Source organism: Wyeomyia smithii, chromosome 2 (assembly GCF_029784165.1).
Source record: "Wyeomyia smithii strain HCP4-BCI-WySm-NY-G18 chromosome 2, ASM2978416v1, whole genome shotgun sequence".
NCBI lineage: Eukaryota > Metazoa > Arthropoda > Insecta > Diptera > Culicidae > Wyeomyia > Wyeomyia smithii.
This window is the reverse complement of record NC_073695.1, coordinates 123804810-123829747: the sequence shown is the minus strand read 5'-3', so window position 1 is coordinate 123829747 and position 24938 is coordinate 123804810. Positions and strand designations below refer to the sequence as shown.

At 39.2% G+C, this 24938-nt stretch overlaps 1 protein-coding gene across 3 annotated transcripts in view; it reads left to right on the top strand.

Annotated features, from left to right (window-relative positions):
- Positions 1 to 24938, top strand: part of LOC129721037 (potassium voltage-gated channel subfamily H member 8) — a 54275-nt gene that overhangs the window by 5453 nt on the left and 23884 nt on the right. The window contains exons 4-8 of one of the 3 annotated variants that reach the window (XM_055673086.1): positions 7143 to 7280; positions 13279 to 13415; positions 13713 to 13941; positions 21307 to 21470; positions 21742 to 21946. In XM_055673086.1, the coding sequence (XP_055529061.1) occupies positions 7143 to 7280; positions 13279 to 13415; positions 13713 to 13941; positions 21307 to 21470; positions 21742 to 21946 (873 nt within the window). Of the gene's footprint in view, positions 1 to 7142; positions 7281 to 13227; positions 13416 to 13712; positions 13942 to 21306; positions 21471 to 21741; positions 21947 to 24938 lie in introns of all 3 variants that reach the window. The other 2 variants (XM_055673083.1, XM_055673087.1) reach the window with 2 other exon arrangements.

The window sequence follows — 24938 nt, the reverse complement described above, 5'->3', positions numbered from 1 at the left end:
TCCAATAAATGGCCAAATACCATTCAATATGGATTCTTGAAACCTGGATTATACCCAGTGGCCAGAATCCGACCTCAAACCCCATTTTTAATCCAGATGAACACTTCTGGTTGTTTGATAGTCATAATCTGGGTATTCTGATGGCGAAGATGGCGACAGTTTCCGATCAACATCCTAAAGTGACAAATTTCATACAATACGATATGGGAAAGCGGTATGATACCCTTACCTTACCAAACAGTCCCAAGCCGTGGTGTGGCCTTTGCTGTACGTAAGAGTCGTCTCCATTCCACTCGGTCCATGGCTGCAGTTCGCCAGCTCTGCAGTCTGCGTAGGGTCCGCAGGTCGTCTTCCACCTGATCGATCCACCTTGCCCGCTGTGCACCTCTCCGTCTCGTCCCTGACGGATTGGTTTCAAGAACCATCTTTACCGGGCTGTCGTCTGACATCCTAACAACATGCCCAGCTCACCGCAACCTGCCTATCTTAGCGGTGTGGACGATAGATGGCTCCCCAAGCAGCTTCTGCAGTTCGTGGTTCATTCGCATTCTCCACACTCCGTTTTCCATCTGCAGTCCACCGAAGATGGTACGCAACACCTTCCGCTCGAAGACCGCAAGGGCGCGTTGGTCCTCCACAAGCATAGTCCATGTCTCATGCCCGTAGAGGACTACCGGTCTGATCAGCGTCTTGTAGATGGTTAACTTGGTGCGGCGACGAATTCTACTCGATCGGAGCGTCCTCCGGAGACCAAAGTATGCACGATTTCCTGCCATAATGCGCCGTTGAATTTCTCTGCTAGTATCGTTGTCGGCAGTTACCAGTGAGCCCAGATACACGAACTCATCAACCACCTCGATTTCATCACCACCAATTTGAACTCGAGGTGGGAGGTTAGCACTGTCCTCTCGTGAACCCCTTCCTTTCATGTACTTCGTCTTCGATGCATTGATGACCAGTCCAATCCGTTTGGCTTCAGCCTTTAGTCCGATGTACGTATCCGCCATCTTCACAAAGGTCCGAGCCACAATGTCAATATCGTCGGCGAAACCAAACAGTTGAACCGACTTTTGGAATATCGTGCCACTCGTGTTAATCCCCGCTCTTCTAATGACACCTTCCAGGGCAATGTTAAACAGTAGCCACGAGAGATCATCACCTTGCCTTAGACCTCTTCGGGTTTCGAAGGGGCTCGAGAGTGCCCCCGAAACTCGAACTACACACATCACTCGATCCATCGTCGCTTTGACCAACCGCGTCAGTTTGTCCGGAAATCCGTAGTCGTGCATAATTTGCCATAGCTTGTCCCGATCGATTGTGTCGTACGCCGATTTAAAATCGATGAACAAATGATGTGTGGGCACGTTATATTCGCGGCATTTCTGCATAACCTGCCAAACCGCGAATATCTGATCCGTGGTGGCGCGGGCACCCATATATCCCGCCTGGCAGTGTCCCACGAACTGCTTCGCAAATGGTGATAGTCGACGGCAAAGTATTTGGGAGAGTACCTTGCAGGCGGCGTTCAACAGAGTGATTGCCCGGTAATTGCAGCACTCCAGTTTGTCACCCTTTTTGTAGATGGGACACACAATACCCTCCATCCACTCCTCCGCTACTCGTTCTTCCTCCCAAACCTTGACAATGACCCAGTGCACGTCTCTAGCCAGTGTTTCTCCACCGTATTTCAATAGCTCGCTGGGAAGTTGGTCCATTCCAGCAGCTTTATTGTTTTTCAGCCGACCAATCTCCTCCTCCACCTCCAGAAGATCGGGGGCTGGAATTTTGATGTCTTCTGCTCGTGCACCAAGATTAATTGCCATACCGTTCTCGCGCTCTACTGCATCGCCGTTTAGATGCTCGTCGAAGTGCTGCCTCCACCTTTCGATCACCTCACACTCGTCTGTTAGGAGGTTGCCGTCCAAGCTCCTGCACATATCGGCTTGCGGCACAAAGCCTTTGCGGGAGCTGTTCAGCTTCTCGTAGAACTTCCGAGTGTCGTTAGCTTGGTACAGCTCTTCCATCGCTACGCGATCTCGGTCCTCTTGCTGGCGCTTTTTCCTTCGGAGGACTGAGTTTTGGCTGTTCCGTGCCTGTCGGTATCGTTCCACGTTCGCTCTCTTACGGTGTTGCAGCATTCTCGCCAGTGCTGCATTCTTCTCCTCGACTAACCGTTTGCATTCGCCGTCAAACCAGTCATTTCTATGAATCGGGGCCCTTGTACCTAGTAGCGCTACAGCAGTGCTACCTATGGCGGATTGGATGCTTCTCCAGCCATCTTCAAAGGTAGCTGCGCCAAGCTGCTCTTCCGTAGGTAGCACTGCCTCCAGCTGCTGCGGGTATTCCTGTGCAGCCTCGGCGTCCCGCAGTTGCTCAATATTTGGTCGCGGCGTTCGACTTCGGCGGCTGTTATACACCGTCGATAGTTCTGAGCGCATGCACACAGCTACTAGAAAGTGGTCCGAATCTATATTCGCACTGCGGTAGGTGCGAACGTTGTTGATGTCTGAGAAAAGCCTGCCGTCGATTAAAACGTGGTCGATTTGGTTCTCTGCCTGTTGTTCGGGTGATCTCCAGGTGGATTTGTGGATACCTTTGCGGGGGAAGAAGGTACTTCGGACTACCATACCACGGGAGGCCGCAAAGTTTACGCACCGATGGCCGTTATCATTAGACACGGCATGCAGGCTATCTGGTCCGATTACCGGTCTGTACATTGCCTCCCGTCCTACCTTAGCATTCAAGTCCCCAATAACGATCTTCACGTCCCGTCGCGAGCAACTATCATAGACCTGCTTCAGCTGCGCGTAGAACGCTTCCTTCTCGTCGTCGGGTCTTCCTTCATGTGGGCAGTGCACGTTAATGATGCTGTAGTTGAATAACCGGCCCTTTATCCTCAACTTGCACATCCTTGCGTTGATCGGCTGCCACCCTATCACGCGTTGGCGCATCTTACCCAGTACTATGAAGCCGGTTCCCAGTTCGCTGGTGCTACCACAACTCTTGTAGAAAGTAGCCGCCCGGTGCCCGCTTTTCCATACCTTCTGTCCTGTCCAACAAAGTTCCTGCAGCGCTATGACTTCGAAGTTGCGTGGATGTAGCTCGTCATAAATTATCCTGTCGCATCCTGGAAAGCAGAGCGATTTGCAGTTCCATGTCCCAAGTTTCCAATCGTAGTCCTTATTTCGTTGCCTAGGTCCATGCCGATTGTTCCGATCCGTATTATCTCTTACGTTGTTTGTAACATGTTGTTTTCTGGGGCGGCTCGTTGGGCCTTCCCCAACCCCCTGTCTCGCCGGGGGACCATCGTGTCAGCTCTGTTTAGAGTCCCACGCTGCCACCAGGACGTTGATCAGCCGCTTCTAACATGGAGATCAGACGCTGTTTTGAGCCGCACCATCTTGGTGAACAGACGCTGGGGTCGGCGAAGCATTTCCTCCACCGCCGGAATATGGTTAACGCGCCAATGATCGCGTCGCACCTCCTCACTTAGCTATTGTCGGATGACAACATTTCCCAGGCAACACCAACCAGTTGTATCCATGTTTCAACCGGCAGTCTAGTGTAATCATATGACTCGTGGAGGTGTGAGATAGGAACTTGTGAGGGCCGAAGCTATGTTTGACGCTCCTTCCAGGTTGTCAACTCACCATTTGATGCCCGCGGTATGATACCCTGAGGCCAGAAATCATCTTCAGACGCCATTTTAAATTTCTAGACAGTAGCTTCTGGTTTCTGGAAACCAGTCTAAAAGGGACAAACATTACCCCATGTGAGTTTTTCAGTACATACCCGGAATGATGCTCAGAGGCCAGGAATCAACTATGTACATACTTCATTTTGAAATCCGAATTTGCGACTTCCGGTTTCTGGAAAACAACCTTCAATTGCTACATGATTTTGTCAACCAGTGTTATAATAAAATAAAATGGGTACCAATAAAGCAACTAAACCTTCAATTTAAACCTAGATTATTGAAATCAGTCCAGCCATCTTTGGCAAAACGAGTGGATTTCAAAAGTTTTCTGAACACGTTTCTTTTCATAACCTTTAAACTACATGTTAAATCATTATAAAATTCGTCAGTTAGGGGTTTTGAAGACAGTCCGTTCATTTGATACCTGTTTTGTTCAAAGCGGTTGTGTAGTTTCTGAGATAATGGAGTTTCATAACTTTTACGTTTTGATACATAACAGACAAAGTTACAGTCCGATTATAACAAAATTCAATAGGATCTTATCAGGCAACTAGACCTTTCTATTGCAACTTATTTCGTGAAAATCGGTTCATCCATCTCCGAAGAAAGTTCACCGTTCATCGTTCACTCGCCGTTCAAGCAGTCTCAGAAACGTATTTCTTTTCATAGCCTGATTTCACATTATTATACATAACGGACAAAGTTAAAGTCCAATGACAATAAAATTCAAACAGGCCTTATGGAGCAACAATACCTTCCATATGACACTAATTTTGTGAAAATCGGTCCAGTCATCTCTGAGAAAAGTGAGTGAGTTTAAACAGTCTTTGAAACACCCCCCTGACGATAATATGACAAACCTGACGATAAAAGAACAGATACTCTATACACTGGGGTCTTTTTCCACGCAATTGATTGTACCGCGTTTAAAAGATTAGATCACATTTACTTATGATAAACTTTTTTTGATGCCGCGTACAAATAATCTTTCAAATCACGTAAACACAATCCGTTTTATTGTTACCAAAACGCGTTTTGAAAAACGCTCGCAAATAACCCACGTAAAAAAAGATCCCAGTGTATACACTGCCGTTCTACGCATATTTGTCCCATGTTCCAAATCATGCAAACGAGAAAAACGATGTTAAAGTTTTACAATGCTTTTACGCATTGCGCCAATGTGACAAATGCAGTCATAGGTTTTTAAGCAGTTTTACCTTGCAATAGACTGTTTTCAATAAATCTAGTTGAATGTTCTGCGGTTTAACACTCTTTTCCATAAAAATACCCACTGGGACAATAATGCCGAGAAATTCGTCTTCCGAAAGGTAATTTCTAGGCATATCAGTCTCATCTCGTGCATTCGATGTTTCCCAATACAAAGTTCGTTTTGGGGATACAAGCCTGTTTAATTTTTCACGAAAATGATCACGCTAATCGTGTTGTCTTTATAAGCAGTTGATGATAGTCGAGATGAAAGTTTAGTTAATTGAATAAGTATCAGATGACTTACAATTACAAAGGGGAATTGTTTTTTCAGATTGCCCATATTTGAACGTTGTTAGGCTTTCACCATTTTGGCTACACACAAAAGACAGTTCTTATAACTTTCAATTAGTATGAATCTCATGCGTTTATCTTCTCATGCTCGAAAAGGAAAGGCATTCAGTTTACAAACCAGCACACAAGGTTTAGGTAATCCGAACAAAGATATGAACGTACCGCATTTAAATAATCAAGCAAAGTGATTTTCGGTACCGAATTTCTGACACCCGCAATGCAGCCAAACGTTTTCTTGCTCTGTAGCACTTCCCAAGTTGTAAATATGGGATTAGTGGGATCGATTAAAATGGAAAAAATCTAGTGGGACAAATATGTGTAAAAAAACATCGATGAGACAAACAGATTTGGTATGGTTTTCAAGACTTTCGGAACAAACTAACATTGTTAGTTTAAAAATTTTTCAAAAATATACATAAAATAGACTCATTAGTGATAAAAAGCGAAAATCGACCAAAAATTAACATGGGACAACTATGCGTAGAACGGCAGTACAGTACACTATAAAAAATCGACATGGTACTGCGAAGTGGATTCCGCCTACATTACGTGGAGCACGCTTGCGGTTTAGTCAAAGCACAAAATCAAGAGTTTTACATTGCGGTTTGCTATGTCATGCATACCGGTATTAATCTCTTAACACTCAGATTATAATGCCAAAACAAGTCAAACTATCATGGATTCCATTGAAAATCGATTGTCATTCAGGTGTAAAGAGCATTTGGTATAAGGGTGAGAGATATTTTCAGGGTATACACAGCAATTCCATGTAAAAAAGTCCTACCCGTATTTTTTTTTGCTCCAAACGACAAATTTTTAAACTCGTGTTTTCTTGATTGGCCCTTAGGGTGACACTTTCTGTCACCATTCCACTGATTTTGAATCTTTTCGCGGGGGCGTACATGTATCAGCAGGTGGAATCTTTGAAAAATTGTTTTTCAAGATCGTTTACCTTTATGAAAATGTTATCTATGTACGAGTTGTAAAAACAGACGATCCGTGCTTTATCAAGATGGTAAAAAAATAGTTTGAAATTTGTTAGAAGAACAAATTCGAAAGTTGTTAGAAGAACAAATTCGTAGTTGTAAAAAAGGCGCATGTGGGAAATAAATGTTTCAAAAACAGCTACACTCAGCTATCTGTTGACTTGGAGCATTTCTGATTTCAATTACTTTAGTAATTGCTATTTGCAGTCAAAATGTATAGTTTACTAAAAAAATACGAATTTCAAAAATTCTTCTCAGTAATTAAAAAAAAGTGTCTACTATCTTGTGGAAAGTTTTAAAAGTTAATGACATCAATTTCAAGAGGATATTTCAGACTTTTGCATTGTTCGGATAATTTTGGACCAGCAAAGTATGCCTGTTATTAATTGGGCGCAGTTTTAATATCCATAAAGTTGCAGTAGATTCTATCTATGCTACTAAGCAAGGTTATTATTTTAATCGGGAACAGGTATTTTCAACTTCATGAACTAAACACCATGCCGGATACATTGGAGATTGCGGGTTCGGGTCCCGTCTGGATAGGGAACCTGTATATTAGAGAAATGACAAGACACTCACCGTTAAGGCAACTGTCAACATCAAAACGGGCGATCTGTATAATTTTGCATTGCCGTTATCCGTTTTGATGTTGACAGTTGCCTTAACGGTGAGTGTCTCGGCGTCTCTCTGGTGTATAGGCTGACTACGTCTGGACGAGGGAAATTTTTTCTAAGTCTATATCACATCCTCCGCTCGTGTTTATTATTAGCATCCTCGAAAAAATCACATACATTGCCTACTTTATAAATTTATATTTTCAACTGTTTCACTGCCTAACTATACAACACTGTGAGACATAATTGAACTAATTACTCTTTTCATCGTGAATACTTTTGCAGGTACGCCGTTTTGGTGTTTGCTGGATATCGTACCTATCAAAAATGAGAAACGAGAGGTTGTGTTATTTCTTGCCTCCCATAAGGACGTTACTACTGCGAAAATGTCCGAAATGTCGATGTCGGACGAGTGCGATAGTGGTAAGTGGATATATGTAGATTTTATGTATTTTTTGTGACATTCAATTGCTTGCCTTTGCAATATGATTGCTTTGATAGATAGTCATTGAGTAGTTTTCCACAATATTAAAACACTCTTTTCGTTCTTAAGTTTCAACTGCTAGATTTGCATCACCGGATGCGTAAATTTGACAAAACTTGTTTTTAAATTAGTCATCCCATCTTCCATTAGAATTCGCATAGAAATCTTACCAAAATTTTCCGCTCCGGATGTCACCCAGTCACGCTACGCCACTGTTAACGCATATATAAAATAAGTTGAATCGCTTCTATATTCAACTCAACACCTTTATTTATCTCATTTGGTCTTGTTTGTCCAATTTACCGTCGATTTTTTCTATTGTTTCGAAATAAAAGCTTTTTTTAATCAAGGGGGGAGGGAGGTATGTTTTGTAATGAATTAATTATTTACTAATATTTATTAAGAATTTATATTGTGTGTTCTGCTACAAAAAGCGACAAAGCAACACTATTACATACATTTTAAATTTTTTATTGTATTAATTGATTATTATTTGCTATCGCAGGTAAGTGAATTAGAATAAAACTGCTAACTTGCTGCCTATAAAGTGAGCTAATCGTTATAATTGAAGATTGCAACGATTTTTGTTGGAACTTATTGATCATTCGGTTTGACAAATTTTCTAATATTCCCAGATTACTAAGCCTACGTAGTTTATTCGTGCTAAGCCAGGGAGGACGCTTCAATATCATTTTCAAAAGTTTATTCTGAATCCTTTGAAGCATTTTTTGCTGGTTGTACAACAACTTGTCCCGATGGGGACTGAATATAGCTTCGCTGGTCTAAATATTTGATTGTTAGTCTAGAACTTCTGTTGACAAGAGGATATAAGTATTTTATATATTTGTTGCACTTTGTTTGGATATTTTCAATGTACTTCTCCTGGAAAGATTCTTATCATAAATTAGCCTGAAGCATTCAACTTGATCAGACCAATTCCAGATTGCACAGTTCATCTTAACAACGTGATTACTAAAGGGGTTGAGAAACAAAACTATTGGTTTATGAGGAAAAATAATTAATTGTGTTTTTGATGCTTTAGGAGAAATCTTCCATTCCTGCAAGTACGATGAAAATATATCATAGACATTTTTTTTGCAGCCGACTGCATTAGACACAAAGGCTTTTTCCTTTTACGGAAATGCTTGTATGGTCACATAACAGAGATTTCTCACATACTGGTGGTAAATGATGAAGATCATAAGTAAAAATATTATGTAAGATTGGGCCCAAGATAATTCCTTGTGGTACACCAGCTATAACAAGCAATCTATCAGATTTACCATTTAAGTAGTTAACCTGATGAGTGCGGTCAGTTAAATAATTTTGTATCATTTTGTGATATCAATAGGAGAACAGAAATGAGCAGCTCTCTAGTGGAAATGCCGCTCCCTGCCGCTGTAGTTCTCGAGCAAGCAAATCAGCCCGTGCCGGATCATTGAGAGATCGGACGTTCCAAGTACCCAATTATTTCCAATCGTTTACCTTAATCTTTTCTGTGTTCGTAGCCCAGGTCTTTGCCGATTGATCCGTTCCGTATTTCTAAATTCGTTAGTGATTTAAGATTGGGCGATCTTCAGGGAAATATAGATCTTCAGGATTGATTCAGCTTAGAGGTCCCATGATTGATCCATCTAAAAAATCTGAGCTGGAGGATCGATTTCTATTGAATCGATTTTTTGAAGCACTTTTTTTGTCGCTGTGAAATTTACCGAACCAAGCACCTTTTTTTATAAAATAAGCTTTGGTATCAACACCAGTGTACGTGAGAAAGAATAATCTATTATTCATGAATAATCCAAATCACTCTATGGCCGAGAATAATCTTGCATGGAATAATGGAATATGACCTCGGTCTTAATATTCATTGGTTTGTAATCCAGATCAAGAGGTAATGATTAACAGAAGTAGTTGGGGGAATTAGTATTACGGCGCGAGAGGTGAAATTCGTCACTGTTGTATTAGAGAATACGAGTGAAACTGGTGACAGCTGAGTCGAACAGTCCAAAATCCAACCGACTCACCATCTGCAATATCAAAATTGGTCAGGCGACTCGTTACTCGCCTCGTTTTCTGTAAAAAGCCCCTATATATTTTTTTGGAACTTGGTTCGACTGTTGCATTATAGGCAGGAATGGAATGGACTATATGGAGGCATGATGATGTCGTAACCGCATGCAACCATTCAAAAGCCGATAAGATAACATTAGCCGGAAACGACACACGATACCTGACCTGACCAGAAACGGTACACGATAGCTTGAGCTTGAGCTTGAACGACCCAGGACTATGCTATCGCTGTCAAATCTTTTATATTTGCTGCGTACCTAACATCTCAACGGTCTGCGGTTCCCTTAACAGATACGAAAAACGTCCAGTAAAAATTCCATTTAACTTGAAATGGTTGCCGGAAGCACTCTTCACTCTCACATTAGAAAGGGATAGTATGATGTCATCCCCTTGGAACGACCGCAAAAGACCAGAAACAGTACACGATACCTTACTTACGATAATTACTAAAATTCGCATCTAGATAAAGTTCTGCACGCTGAAATATAAATAAGATTTTCAAAAGATCGAAAAAATCGAATCGAAAATTAAGCAATCTTTTCGATTGCTTAAAACTTAAAAATCGATTAAAAAAAACGAGAACTGAGGCGGAAAAGATCGATTTTTTGTAGATCGATTCAAGATCGACCAATCCTAGTCGCGATACCTACATCCTGCTGATGGGGCTGCCATCTTAGGTGTAGCTGGCGGGATTCAGCATTCCATAATTCCGCCGCCCGCTTCGGGTCAGACGCTGTTGTACGCCGCCCCTATGGGGATACAGCAGCGTACGACCCCCTTCCCAGTCAGCATACGACCATAGTTTCCACCGGGGGTTGGTTACTAGGGTGGGACAAAAAATAAATGTTAGCTCCCATGCACTTTTCGTGTTTCTTATGGGTCCCATAACAACTGTGTAACTTTTCAGATCGATCGGTGAAACGCCCGATTTTTAAAGTTTTCATACGGTTTTATATGGGAAAATCCACTTTTTCAATATTTATTCTCTAGAGATGTCCTGTTGGCTGTTAAAAATATATCAATACATGATATTTGTAGGAAATTTTCCTGGGAAAAACTCTTCTGAACACCGTAAGGCGCTACGATGCTTGTAGAAACAGCTATTCACCCCAAACTAATTGAATGTCTGACGGACAGCTCACCTTTGAAATTTTCCAGCGACACTGCTACAGCATGCTGCTATTGCAAACTTGCTTAAGTATGAGAAATAACTTCGCGTGGAATTAATTTTCAAAGTGAGTTTTTGCTCATAGTATCTTCGGGGAAGCCTCCAAGTTAAATTTAAGCGATATCATTTCTTATCACATGGTTGAATTTGCAACAGCAGCATGCTGCAGCAGTATTGCTAGTAAAATTGAATGGTGAGCCGTTAGTCAGAAATTCAATCAGTTGAAGGTGAATATCTTTTTTCACAAGCCAGGTAGCGCCTTGCGGTCTTCAGAAGAGTTTTTCCCAGGAAAATTTCCTATAAATATCATGTATTGATATATTTTTAGGAGCCAACTGGACATCTCTATAGAAAAAGTTTTGAAAAAGTGGTTTTTCCCATATAAAATCGTATGCAAGCTTTAAAAATCGGATGCAAATCGGGCGTTTCACCGATCGATCTGAAAAGTTGCACAGTTGTTATAGGACCCTTAAGGAACACGAAAAGTGCATGGGAGCGAAAAAATAACACCATCGCTTTTTTCCCATATAACCGTGTCCCAGTCTATTGGTTACCTGATCTCCGCTAAGGTTACTCGTATTCCGGTCGGCACTACGTGGAGGTTGGGATACGAGTTGCTGGATAGAGGTGAATGGCCACATTAGGGTCTCAATTTACACGTGTCCAGCCATTTGCCAACCGGTATCGCTTTCTAATTATCTTTATTTTCCTATCAATCGTAGTGCTATTTTTTTCTCTGTACTCCGCACCACATATTATTGGCAGCACCTGCCACTGTCGAATTAAGTGATACGCTTATCAGAGTTTTACCCTTCCGTTTCAAGCTTATTACTCTACTATACCGAGCCCCTTTCATGCAACCAATTACAATACCTGGAGAGAGACTTCAGCTAACGTTCCTCTTTGGTCAAGTTACAGTTTATGTCAAGAGGAAGGAGTTTCATCGAAACCTCGTTCTCCCTGCCAATCCGTGTCACAATCACAATTCCCTAAAGAAGCTGTTAATGCTAAACCTCTAGTCAGTTTTATTATAGGTAGGAACTATATTTTGTCAAGAGGAAGGAGTCTTATCGAAACCTCGGTTTTCCAGCCAATATAGCGCCATAGTTACAACAGGGGTACTGTAGAATTCAACTTGAAGGAAGAGTATGTGATGGGGAGCCAAATGATTCTACTAAAATTCGAACCCACGATCACCTGCTTTTCAAAGCGGATTCTGTAACCTTGCGGCTACGGAGTTTCCCTGTAGTGCAATTTAACTATCCCATTCAATTTCTTAGTTTTTTTTATTTGAATATCTTGACTATAAACAGTTGTCTTAAATTTTTGACGAAATTCGAATCACCAACCTTATCAAAATCACATAAAATATGCAACAAAGAAAAAAGATATGTTTTAAAACTATTGTTTCAAATTCAATTCACTCTCAGAAATTTTCTAAGTCCCAAAACTTCTTTTTTTTTCAAAGAAGTATCTCGGAGTATATCGGAGTTGCATGCATTTTTAAGATATTTGGCAGTAAAGAAATGATTGAGTTTTTTCATGAATCTAAAAAGGCAAACTATGACCACTGAATGAAGCCCGACGGAGCTCAAATTTTTTTTGAGATGACAAAACTTCTCAGCACTGTACTGCCGTGAAACGCATATCAGTCCCTGAGAAATCATTGAACGGAGAAAACAATAATAGAAAAACTGAAATGTTTAATTCGATAAAATAAGATCCACTTCCAATATTTTTATGTTTCTTCTAAAATTAATGGATTTTGATGTTTTTAATACTTCTGTTTCATAAAAAGTCAAATCATGACAATTACAATGGAACAAATTATAGTGGGACTGATATGCGATTATTTTGTACTACAGTATGTCCAGTCTTTATGACCATTGTGACTGAATCAGTTTTATGTTGTACACAGTTATCAAAGTTGTCCGTTTTCCTTTGAGTGAATCATTTTGAAAGTATGAGAATATTGCTTTATTTAACATTTACAAAGAAAAATAAAATGTTGTGTAAAAAAGCATTCAAACTTTGAATACAAACGTTATCGTTTATAATATCCATTATAGGACTGGTATGCGATTGCTTTTCAGATGGTACAAACAGACTTGACATTTTTTGAAAATTTCACATTTTATTTATTTTGAAAAGCATTGACGATTCTAACCGCTGATGGTCATAACTCAAATTCGACGAAAATTCAGATGGGACTGATATACGTTTCACGGCAGTATAGCCTTTTGAAATTTGACGATCAAATTTTTCCCATACATTCCATTGGTACCCTGCTGAGTAGTATATTTATCGTAGCACTTATCACATTTTGTAGTTATTATAGTGATTGACTTTAGATCCACTTCGCTCCTTTAAGTAGATAGTTGAAGAGAAAAGGGTATTCCATGAGCCTAATGTTGTTAAAACTATATCAACTTCAACTTGCTACCTGTTTTTTCCATCAAAAAAGGCATCTGCGTCACAGCTTTTTTAAATCGGGTTAAATACTATGAAAAAAAAAATTGGTTTCATTACTAGTGACTCCGTTGCTTTGCAAAAGCATCCATAAATTCGACACATGTTTCTTCTGCATCTCGATGTGTTTTTTAATCAAATCATTCTTTCCTACATTCTTGTACCAACGGTAATTTTAGCTGCTTTATTGGGAGCTCGATTTCGATCCGCTGAAACCTCTTTGCTTGCAGACGATGGGGCAGAGGATGAGAGTTTGGAAATTCCACCGGGAGTAAACATGGGCCGCAGGCGTTCGCGCGCGGTGCTGTATCAACTTTCGGGTCATTACAAACCGGAAAAAATGAAGACTAAAATCAAACTTAATAGTGTAAGTATAAAGATGCATATAACTGTATTTGTTGGAATTGATGATTAGTGTAGGAGAATGTCGTCAATTTTGCATATATTTTCAGATTTTGTCTCTAAAAACAAACGAAACAAAAAAATATCAATTTAAAAGTGAATATATTTTAAGGTATGCTTTTTGAGTAAAATGAGTTTCTGATCTGGAGAACAGTTCAAAGTTGGTGACATTTTCTTTAATAAAAATTTAGTTCCATTGTGTAGTTTTTGACATGAAATCTTTGTATTATTTCATATTTAAATTTTTCTTCTTTTTTATTAGAATATATTACATTCTAGCGAAGCCCCGCTACCTGAGTATAAAACGCAAGCCTTGAAAAAATCACGCTTTATTCTATCGCACTACGGGATGTTTAAGGGATGTTGGGACTGGATGATTTTAGTGGCCACTTTTTACGTAGCCGTCGCCGTACCTTACAACGCTGCTTTCGTTAAAACTGATCGTCTTACTATGGCATCTGACGTAATTGTTGAAGCTTTATTTATTGTTGGTGAGTATTTCGCAGGAAGAGAAAGGAAAACAGTGATTTCTTCTGTAGATTTAATTCCTATTAAAGCCTGTGTTCGATAAATGTATCGAGAAATCGAATGTGTGATCATACTGAAAAACTGTGTTAACAGGGTATTTATTCCGGTTATAACTATAATTGTGCAGAATTTAACAGAATTTGAATAGCCCCATACATTTGCCAAATGATAGGCCTATTCCCATGGGTCTTCTACGCAAGGCGGAAAATCAAAAGGCGGAATCACGAAGGACAGAATCACGAAAAGCAGGATTACGCAAGGCAGAATATTTCATAAGGCACAATAACGAATGGCAGAATCACAACGAGCACGAATAGCAGAATCACAAAATGGCAGATTCGATTTTGGTTATGTTGTCTACTAATATTGTGTCATCTATTTTCTTCAACAACACACACTCTATTGTCCAAGTGTATGCTGTCCTTACTCGCTACCGCCGTTCGGACTTAACAAAGGAAAAGAAAACCTCTTTGAATAATCCCAGAAAACCAGTAGATCAGTCGTTTGTATGCGAGACAACGCTTTGTGCCGCCTTGGTTCCTTGCCCTCGATTATGCGTCTTCGCCGCATGAATTGTGTCATGTTAATTATACCCAACAAGCCGTTGAGACTAGTGTAAGTTATACCTTACAGCGAAAAATTACTTGCCGCGATGCCGAGAGAGTCTTGAGGACCTAAGCTAAACCAGTTTGCACGTTTCGGATCTAATAATTAGGCTTGATTTGCACCTCCCATCAAAACTGGTCATTGCTAGCGACCAGTTATTAAGTCTGGTGGTCAAATAATAATAAATAATAAATGTAGAGTAGCAGCTTTGATACCGTGATCAGGATTCGCACCAATTTGCCATCACGCACTTGGCTGTCGTGAGTCAGGTTTTGCTTCCAGTGTTTCTGCCTTTCGTGCCCTGCGAAATTCTGCCTTTCATGTTGAAATATTCTGCCTTGTGTGTACGGTAAAAGAGTTCTGCATTTATGATCCTGCCGTTCATGGTTCTGCCTTTCATGGTTCTGCCTTTCGTGTTTCTGTCTTCTGTGGCGAACCCATTCCCATAGCGCAGACTTAAAAACAAGGATGTAAGTACATGGTAATTGTTTACCCAAAATAATTCATCGTGTCATTTGTAGTCTTATGCCAAGCCTACGTTTGTGCACTCAAGCAGCCAAAATCTTGCTCGACCATCGGCAAATCAATGGATTTTGCAATTTTTTTGTTTTCCATTTCACTAATTGTAGCCTTTGAGTTCACGCATTTTCTATATCAATTGAAAATAATGCGTTTTCTGAGCAAACCGCAATTTTGAAAAAAATGTTTATCGTTGTCCTTCAATTTTTTAATGAAGAATAAAAAGCTGTTCGAAATGTCTTAAATGATAGTTCACCCATGTACCGTAGGGTGGCAAATAGATGTATGGGAAAAATGACATCATCAAATTTAAAGAACTGACCATGTACATTTTGTTTATTTGCCCAAAATAACCTACACCTGTGTTAAACTTCAGCTTAATCAGACATGATTCAGGGGTGCCTCAAAGTGTTTAAAACTTTTGAGTTTTGAGCGACGAAAATGGATATCCCTAATAAAAAAAGTAGAAAGGTGGTATTCAAGACAATTGTTTGACAATAAATCGATAAAACTCATGCTAGGTTAGCTTCAGCCCAGCATATAACCTCACGCATTTAAAAAAATACGTTTATTTCAATTACTCAAAATAGCGAGAGCTCAATTACATGTTTTTCGGTAGTTGTTATCAAGATTTTGGTGAGTGACAGGAAAATATATTTACTTCTTTAATTGTGATTTAATGCATTTCTATTTGTTTTGTTATTTTTCCCGATAGTAACAAGTTTGTTTCTTTCTCTGTGTGCGAGAAATAAAATCAAAACCGCGCACCGAGAAACAAAAACGAAAATTTAATGAATGCTTATTAAGAAAACTTTCAACTCTTTTTACCAATAATTTATGATACTCAAAAAACCTGTTTTGATCTAAATGAAATTTATAGTAAATAAGTGTTGATCATTCACCGGCAGTAATTTTTCCTCGATGAATAAAGACTGGATGAAAAAGTTGAAATCGCTGCTAAAAAATCAAATTTACAACTGGGTTCGAGAAGGCGTTTTAATATTTTAAATGATGATAAAAATCTTTGATAAACACCCGCTATAGTTATCCGCACACATGCTATAGCTTTCTATACACACTTTAAAACTATCCATACACACGCAGAAGTTTTCCATGCACACGCTATTCCTATCCATACATCCGCTACAATCATCCATACACATGCATAAGCTATCCAAACATGTGCTATAACTACCCATACATACACACACGCTATAACTATCCGTACACACGCTAAAGATATACACGCAATAGCTATAGTATGCTACACATGCTATATCTTACACACGCTATAGCTAGCCATACACACGCAACAGCTATAGCTATCGATACACATCTCGGGCAGGAGAGCATAACAAAATCATAACTCATCAATAACATATTTTAACATATGAGGACTTATCGTGTTATTCGAACATTTCAAACATGCATATGAAAAAATCATAAAATTTTGATATCATATCCAGCTATGCCTTTAATGAGATATTTGAGTTGATTTTACAATATCTCAATAAATGTAAGTTTTTAAGTGAAAGTTGTTCGTTATTGATTATTTGTTCAGTTATGCATTCAGTATTCAATAAGTTGAAAATATCTGAATCGGTCATTTTCGTGATTTTTCATGCGAATTTTTGGTTTGTTATTGAAAAATCAAGCTTTTTTGTTCATATAGTCTTGGAGGAACAAAATTGTGGTATTATTTTTGGTTATTTTACCTACTATGTAAACCATATTAAGATCAAAATGAGGTGTATTTCCAATATCTGGTTGTGATATTATAATGATATTTTCTCCTGCTCGGGATGGGTTAGCTATATGGCGATAGCTTTCCTAGTGGCGGTGCTGCCTCGTGCAGTTTCTGGTTGTATTCACCCAACGATATCTGAATTGGATTACCGCTGGTGGGGTCCAACTCAAATCGAAGGGGAGTCGAACTGAATGAAGAAATGCAGCTGCCCATTACCTCCACCGCTGCTGCCTTTTTCCACCGCTGGTACCTGCTGCAGCTCACTTTCGCCACTAGAATCCGCCACCGCTGCTACTGCTAACCGCTGCCAATTATTCAAGACCGTTCTAGTGGCCTTCTTCTTGTTAACTTATGCTGGTATGAGCTGACGCAGGTTCTTATATAGTCCAAAGCAAAAAGCCATCAGCCAGCAAAGGAGAAGCGAGCGAGTGGTTGATTGAACGTGCACGACTTTCAACGCAACTTTTAACTAGTTTAGTATTGAAAACATATTTTAATTACTATATAACAATCATGCGCAATATTTCGCCTATTAATCCAGCCATTGGTGTTCAAAATCTGTTCAGTGGTAGGAATGAAAGAAGCACTTAAAAACGGTGTTGAAACACCTGTTGCAGCTACCGAAAGCAAGCTCGTTATTGGTTGAAGGATGCGAGACTGAACTAAAAATAGTGATTCTCAACTCAACATTTTACTGGTTTACTATGGGAAATATATGCCAATTATTAAATCACAAGTTTGGTGCAACCTTCGTCATTCGATCAAGACATTGGTGATCAAATTCGTTCAGAGGTAATCACATAATATGCTCTAGAAAAGTGTACATTTTCATAATCCTTTGCACAGTAACACGCAACACCGTAATGTTATACTTTTGCTTGTCTGCTATCTGCCTCCATCCGCCACATACAGAATAACTGTATATTTTTCCAAACGCAACTGATAAAAAAAGAATTCGATTGTCTTCCAAAACACAAAACTGTACGTGTTAAGGCCTAAGCAGAATGGATACGTTACGGCTGCGTTTGCGGCAATTTGACAGTTAGCCCATACATTTTCTGTCAAATTAATGTCAACGCAACGCAAACGTATCCATTGTATTTGGGCCTTCAGGTATGATGCTGCTTGTGCGAGAGCTCTATCGGACCGGCTCACGATGCGTTGAATGTATGGGACAGCCATTCTAGTTTCTTTTTTCAATTGTTGTAACACGAAAAATGTTTAGTACTGATGAGAGCTACTATTTGCATAATTGGCGAATGTCAAATACGTAATCGCAAAAATGTCTCAAACGCCATTTTTTGTACATAGGCATAAAATGATAATTTTCCAAGAATATTATCAATTAAGAGATAAAAGGCATGAAAAGCATATTCAAATAATTTATGGGCGATTAAAAAGTGACCTACACGCCATCACAATTAGTTTTTATTATTATTTTTATTTAATACCCTTTTAGTTATGATTTTATACGGTTTACTGTTGCAAAACATTTAGACATCATTAATCCAGGAATTTTTTAAGTGTTTTACACATAAATTACGTGTTATACATAAAAATAAGAGACATATGTACGATAAACTGCTCACTCTTGGTTCCAGAGGTATCATTCGAAAACGCGGATTCCAGTTGAAAGAGCAAATTTGAGCAATGGGAATCGATTCCAAAGTTTGAAGAATATTCTAAATAAGGTGAAAACAGTGAAATTCAGAGAGGTACTTTGGAGTACTTGTTTTGACGATTGATTTTAAATCCAAAGTGTCTTTTTTCTTCAAGCATAAAGGAACATAACCAAGAAGCCTTTAACTTCCAAATGCGCTACGTTGTGTCTCAATAGTAACATGTAAAATGTAGTAGTTACATGCCTCTATCGTATCGTTTAATTTGAAAACTATGAGAATTTTTCAAAAATAACGTATCTTTTGAATAGTTGAAACCACTTCACAGTAGATGCGTTTCATAATCGTTTGGGTGAACTTACGAGGTTAATAATATCATTACAGTACGTCTCAAACATGTATAAAACATATCAGCATATAGAATTGGTTCAATAAGAAATCCACTTTCTTGATTTTGGTCTATGGAACGTTGCACTGTGCGGCTCCGTCGGCTGCCAACATGAAATGAAATAATATTTTGTGAATTCGCATTACGAACCAGAGACAGGAAGAAACTTGAAATAAAGGCGGAGTTTTACAACATAGCTCTAAAAAAATATCAGGAACAGAAAGCGACCTCGAGTAAAACAACAACAACAACAAATCGTTTACAAAGTCAGATCGGTTGTAACCGTTAGTGTCGACTGTGCTCGTAAAGAGAGGTGGTGATTGGTTGCTCGGTATGATTTAGACAATCGAAGTTATTTATCAATTTTTCAAAAGTGTATCTCAAAAAATAGGTTTATTTTGTTACATAAATTTAACCGTAGAAGAATTTCTGATCGGTTGATGCCGAAACCTCGAAATTCTGAAAAGAAAATGACTAATATATAAGCGCTCAAAACCTGACTACTACTCAGGTTTTTATTCTTCATTTAAACATTTTTTAAAAATCACATTCTGCTCAGAAAATTACACTCTTTCAGCTGATATGTTAAAATCAGAAAACCGAGTGAAACTTTAGGACCCAATTATCATTATAGGCACTGAGGGCACGAAGAAGTAGCTCGGGAGATAGACAAATCTTTATAAACGATTCACATTTGAATTTTTTCAAACTAACATTTGGATGTTACGATATTTCGCATACACAGTATTTACGGAAATCCTTTTTATGAAATGTGTCCTAAAATAAAAATAGTAACCTTAATATTTCGTGCATCACATATTGCTGACCAATTCAATGTAATAAAGGAAACGTTTTTAATAGACCTTTTATTGATCTGAAGCTAAAGCTTTGTACAAGCAAGCATACTAGAGATGTCAATTTGTTTTGATATTAGTTTTATTTAACCTCGACTCATTTTTTAAAAGGGCTTATTTAAAAAGGTATCAATGACTACAAATATTTTTAGAGCCAGAACAATTTGCTTGAGTAGTGTGACATCTCCGGCAAAGTTGTACAGGGTGACAACGTTAAAGTGATACACTTCATTTATGTCATAAAACTCAAACCAGTTTTTATCTCTCTTCGGAATCGATTTCAATAACATCTATAAGTAGTAAAATTACAATGTACAAAGCCCGCAAATGCTTTTCGAAGTCATTACTATCTACACTTTTTACAACTTTCTACAACTTTTCCTGAGCGGGGGCCTAGTGTGGTTGGTAACGTCTCCGCCAACCACGCTCGACGCCTGGGTTCGAATCCCACCGCGGATATAGTTGTCGATGGTTGTGAGGTGGCGTGATCCACTCACAACCAACCCAACTGGTCTAGATTCAATCCTAGCCGGCACCGGGAGATTTTCTGAGGCGAAAAATCTCTGGGATCACGCCTTAGTTAGGGTCCTGGGTGAAGTCGCCTCCCTGGGGGTCGGTGATTATTGGCACAACAACAGTGGCGGAACTATACCGACGGAAAATAAGCGATAATAAAAAAAAAATACAACTTTTCTTAATACAACTTTACTTGGTTCAACTTTGTTTGATAAATCAAACAAACCGTTTTGGCTCAGATAAAAATATTACTGTTTTTGAAAATTGTAACTTTTTTCCTCCTTCTTCACGATCAAACAACCAAAAATGTTTAGCTTACCTTGTGCAGTTAAAAAAGATTAAAATAAATGAATTTTCGAGATAATTCATTTTTAATTTGTTTGATATATATTTTCCCGCACTTTTTTTTCACGGTGTAGATTTTTTCGTAGAGACAAAATTATAATCTAAAACTTCGCCGAAGATGTCAAACCGATCAAACAAACCGTTCTGGTTATAAAATTACTTGTGAATGACAACTGAAAATATATAATATAATTGTCATTCTAGTACAATTCCTATCCTGTGATACTCGTAGAGATGTAGTGGAACCCGCAGTCTCTGAACAGAACGAGCATCACAATCCTGTTATTGATGAGTTGTAAAAGTATTGTGAACCAGGGAAAATTGCACAATGAGAATGTAATGCTAGTTCCAAGCACCATTCATCTGGTTCATTTTGCAATTTTGCTGGTTCGACCAATCACGGAGTGCAACTTCGGGCAGTCTACCTAAGCAAAGTTAAGCTGCCTATCATTACCACCCACCGTGATGTGGCGAACGAGCAGATATGAACAACCACTGGACTCCTTTACTTGTTAGGAATCTTGAAGCTTGCCGGTACTTTTGTTCACGGCTATCTGTTCGTAGAGTTGTCGAAGTACCTTTGCTGCTCCTCGTTGATCAGAACAAATCTCATTAAAATCAGAAAGTATATAATGTCTCTAGTTCACGATTTACTAGTAAATAGCAAACCTTATCAGCATATATATTTCTCAATCCAATTAGTTGTTTAATCCCATCTCATTTCTCCGTTCTAGATATTTTAGTAAATTTTCGCACGACGTATGTATCGCGCAAGGGAGAGGTTGTATCAGATTCTAAAAGTATATCTGTTAACTATCTAAAAGGTTGGTTCGTGGTTGATCTGCTGGCGGCCCTGCCGTTTGATCATCTATACGCGAGTAATGTTATTAGTGGAGAGGTAAGTACATTATAAAATGAGTCTCCTTGTAGCGTCTGTATTAAATTATTTTATTATGCAAATCTTTCCGTACGTCCATTCAAAGCATAAGAATGTAACACCATCTATTCTAAGCAAATCGTTTGCTACAAAAACCCTTGTTTGGAAATGCAACCGCTACCCTGCACATAATTAGAATCCGTAACACTCGGGACGGTGATACTAATTACGGTTTTTTTTTCTTTCCCGTTCTGTTTCCCTTTGAAAATATGTTTATTAAATTCATGTATAGGAATCTCACATTCATTTAGTAAAATTAACACGATTGCTAAGGCTGGCACGATTGCTTCAAAAGATGGACAGATATTCGCAATACACGGCTATGATTTTAACGCTGCTGATGCTATGCTTCTCTTTAGTTGCACACTGGCTAGCTTGCATTTGGTATGTGATAGCAGAAAAAGAAAGACTCGTTAATGACGTTGACTGGGATATTGGTAAGTGAATCATTGCCTGTAGTAAAGGGGAGCCGGCTTGTCAGGCCGAGATTAATTTCTCTCACCATTAAATTAACTGTTTCCATTAGTTTATCCGATCATTGACACCCTCAAAATAAATTATTCAATGCCTGTCTACCTCTAGCTCTTTGCGATTGACGGATTTTACACCACAGTCCGTCTATGGCACTGATAGCAATTTTTGAGAATTCAATGAAACTTTGTGGTTATGTAGACCTTATTGAAACTAAGCACTTTGCACTCATTTTTGAAAATTAATTCCGGAAGACATTTGTAAAGGGCTGAAGTTTTTTTAATTACCTAGGGGTTTCATGGAAATTATTTGCTGTTTTTCAAATTAAATTGTAGATCCTGCACTTGGAAAAATATCTTTTAAGCCATAAAACGATTTTCCTATAAACGGAAATTTCATATCTCCTGAGTTTTTTTTTCAGAAAAAAATAACACCTTAAGACAAAAGAAAGGAAATGCAAAAAATTTCCTGTATCCTAATAATAGGGGACGGGACACGAGGCATATGGACGCTAGGCATATGGATGTTAGGCATAGTATGCTAGGCATACAGACGCGAGGCATAATGGGTGCGAGGCATAATGGATACGAGGCATACTGCCAAAAGGCATAACGGACGCGAGGCCGAATGGACGCGAGGCCGAATGTACGCGAGGCCGAATGGACGCGAGGCCGAATGGACCCAAGGCCGAATGGACGCAAGGCCGAATGGACGCAAGGCCGAATGGACGCAAGGCCGAATGGACGCGAGGCCGAATGCGATGTTGTACGATCGCATGAGATCCAATAATGTAGTTCAGGTGTTATTATATTCCTACAGAGTTTAAGTTGGGTAGATAACTTACTTGAGAAATCATGCGGCGAAGACGCATAATCGAGGGCAAGGAAACGAGGCGGCACTAAGCCGCCGTGGTTTCCGCAGTCCGAGCCGGCCGCCGACCCGCCGTCGGAAGCGGCGGCCTCTCGCATCCAAACGACTGATCTACTGGTTTGCTAGGTCTACTCAAACAGAGTTTTCTTCCCTTAATTAAGTCCGAACGAGCGGTAGCGAGTAAGGACAGCATTCGCTCGAACAGCGAGTCGGCCGAAGGCCGCGAGTGTATTGCTTTCTAAATGACACTTCGAAGCGAAATACATGTTATCGAATGCTGTGTAGATGATGACGACAATAACATATTCCACATCACTTCCCCTTGGCCTTGTGTCCTTTCGGCCTTGTATCCATTCGGCCTCGCGTCCATTCGGCCTCGCGTCCATTCGGCCTCGCGTCCATTCGGCCTCGCGTCCATTCGGCCTCGCGTCCATTCGGCCTCGCGTCCATTCGGCCTCGCGTCTATTCGGCCTCGCGTCCATATGCCTCGTGTCCGTATGCCTGCCGTCCATTATGCCTAGCGTACTATGCCTCGCGTCCGTATGCCTCGCGTCTATATGCCTAACGGGGTGTCATCCTAATAATAAACTTAATATCCCAAAACACACTTAGAGATAATCTTGTTTTTTTTTTTTCTACGAAAACTACACAATGCGAGCTGAACATTGAAGGTTAACTGAAGGTTAATTTATAAAAAATATATTATTTTAAATATTTTTGTACAGTGTAATTTTTTTTGAAGGACGAAACTAACTTTGATGATAACACTATACCATTTTGCCTCTGAAATCATTTTTAAAGTTGTAGATAATAATTTTGTGCACAAAAAAAACAAAAAAACACATAACTTGTTCTGGTGAATTTCAACTTTTTTATGTCTCCAAGTTCAGTTAACTGTCAATGTTTAGCTAAAAACTTTCAAAAGTGGATTTATTTTCAGTTAAAAGATTTTTAATAATATGTCCTATTCCTGAATGTTGTTTTGTCTCACGGCGTGTTTTTTCTGGAAGCACAAAATTACTGCCTACAACTTTGCTGCAAACATCATTCCAATCACTAAAAAGAACATTCTGGCTTCAAAATTGTTTGCTTTCTTAGAAAATTTTCACTCTTTTTTCTCATTTCTCCATGATGTTCAACTAACTTTTTGTAGTTTTCATGCAAAAAAGAGATTTTTATAAAACAAGCTCCTTGTGATAATTACTTTTAGTTTTTCTTTCTTTTTCTTTCATCCATAACATTGCTGAAGATCCTCTTTGTTGCCGATGAAGATGGAATCGGTTAACCGAAACATGTTCCGGTCATATAATGGTGATGATCAAAGCAGTGTGCTTGGAACTGCCATGCCCCTAATTACTTGGGTGGTCATACTGAGTGTCTATGTCGTCATAGGCCACATGCGGACTTGTCTTGATTATGTTATGGATACTCCCGTATTATTGAACCAAAATCTCTAATAGCTTGAAATCCGGAAACAAGTCCATAGGTGGTCATATCTAGTGTTCGATTTTAGCAGCAATAAATAGGGCAGCAATATAAGGGTCTTTATATGCATAGTAGAATATTACAACTAGTTACGTGCCACATTGTGGAATTTTACTTTTGATAAGTCATGATTTGATTTTTTTTTTTCTTAATTTAGCTACACGTAGTGTGTGCCAATAGAGTACAGGAGCTGAAATATGGATAAAGTTTGATGCGTTATTTTATGCTATTGTCATTGGATGTTATTGAAATTTGTTATGCATATTAGACAAAAAAGCGATGGTGTAATATTTTCACTCCCATGCACTTTTCGTGTTCCTTATGGGTCCTATAACATTTGTGTAACTTTTCAGATCTATCGGTGAAACGCCCGATTTACGCCCGATTTTTAAAGCTTTCATACGCATTTATATGGGAAAATCCACTTTTTCAAAACTTTTTCTATAGAGATGTCCAGTTGGCTCCTAAAAATATATCAATACATGATATTTATAGGAAATTTTCCTGGGAAAAACTCTTCTGAAGACCGCAAGGCATTACCTGGCTTGTGAAAAAAGATATTCACCTTCAACTGATTGAATATCTGACGAACGGCTCACCATT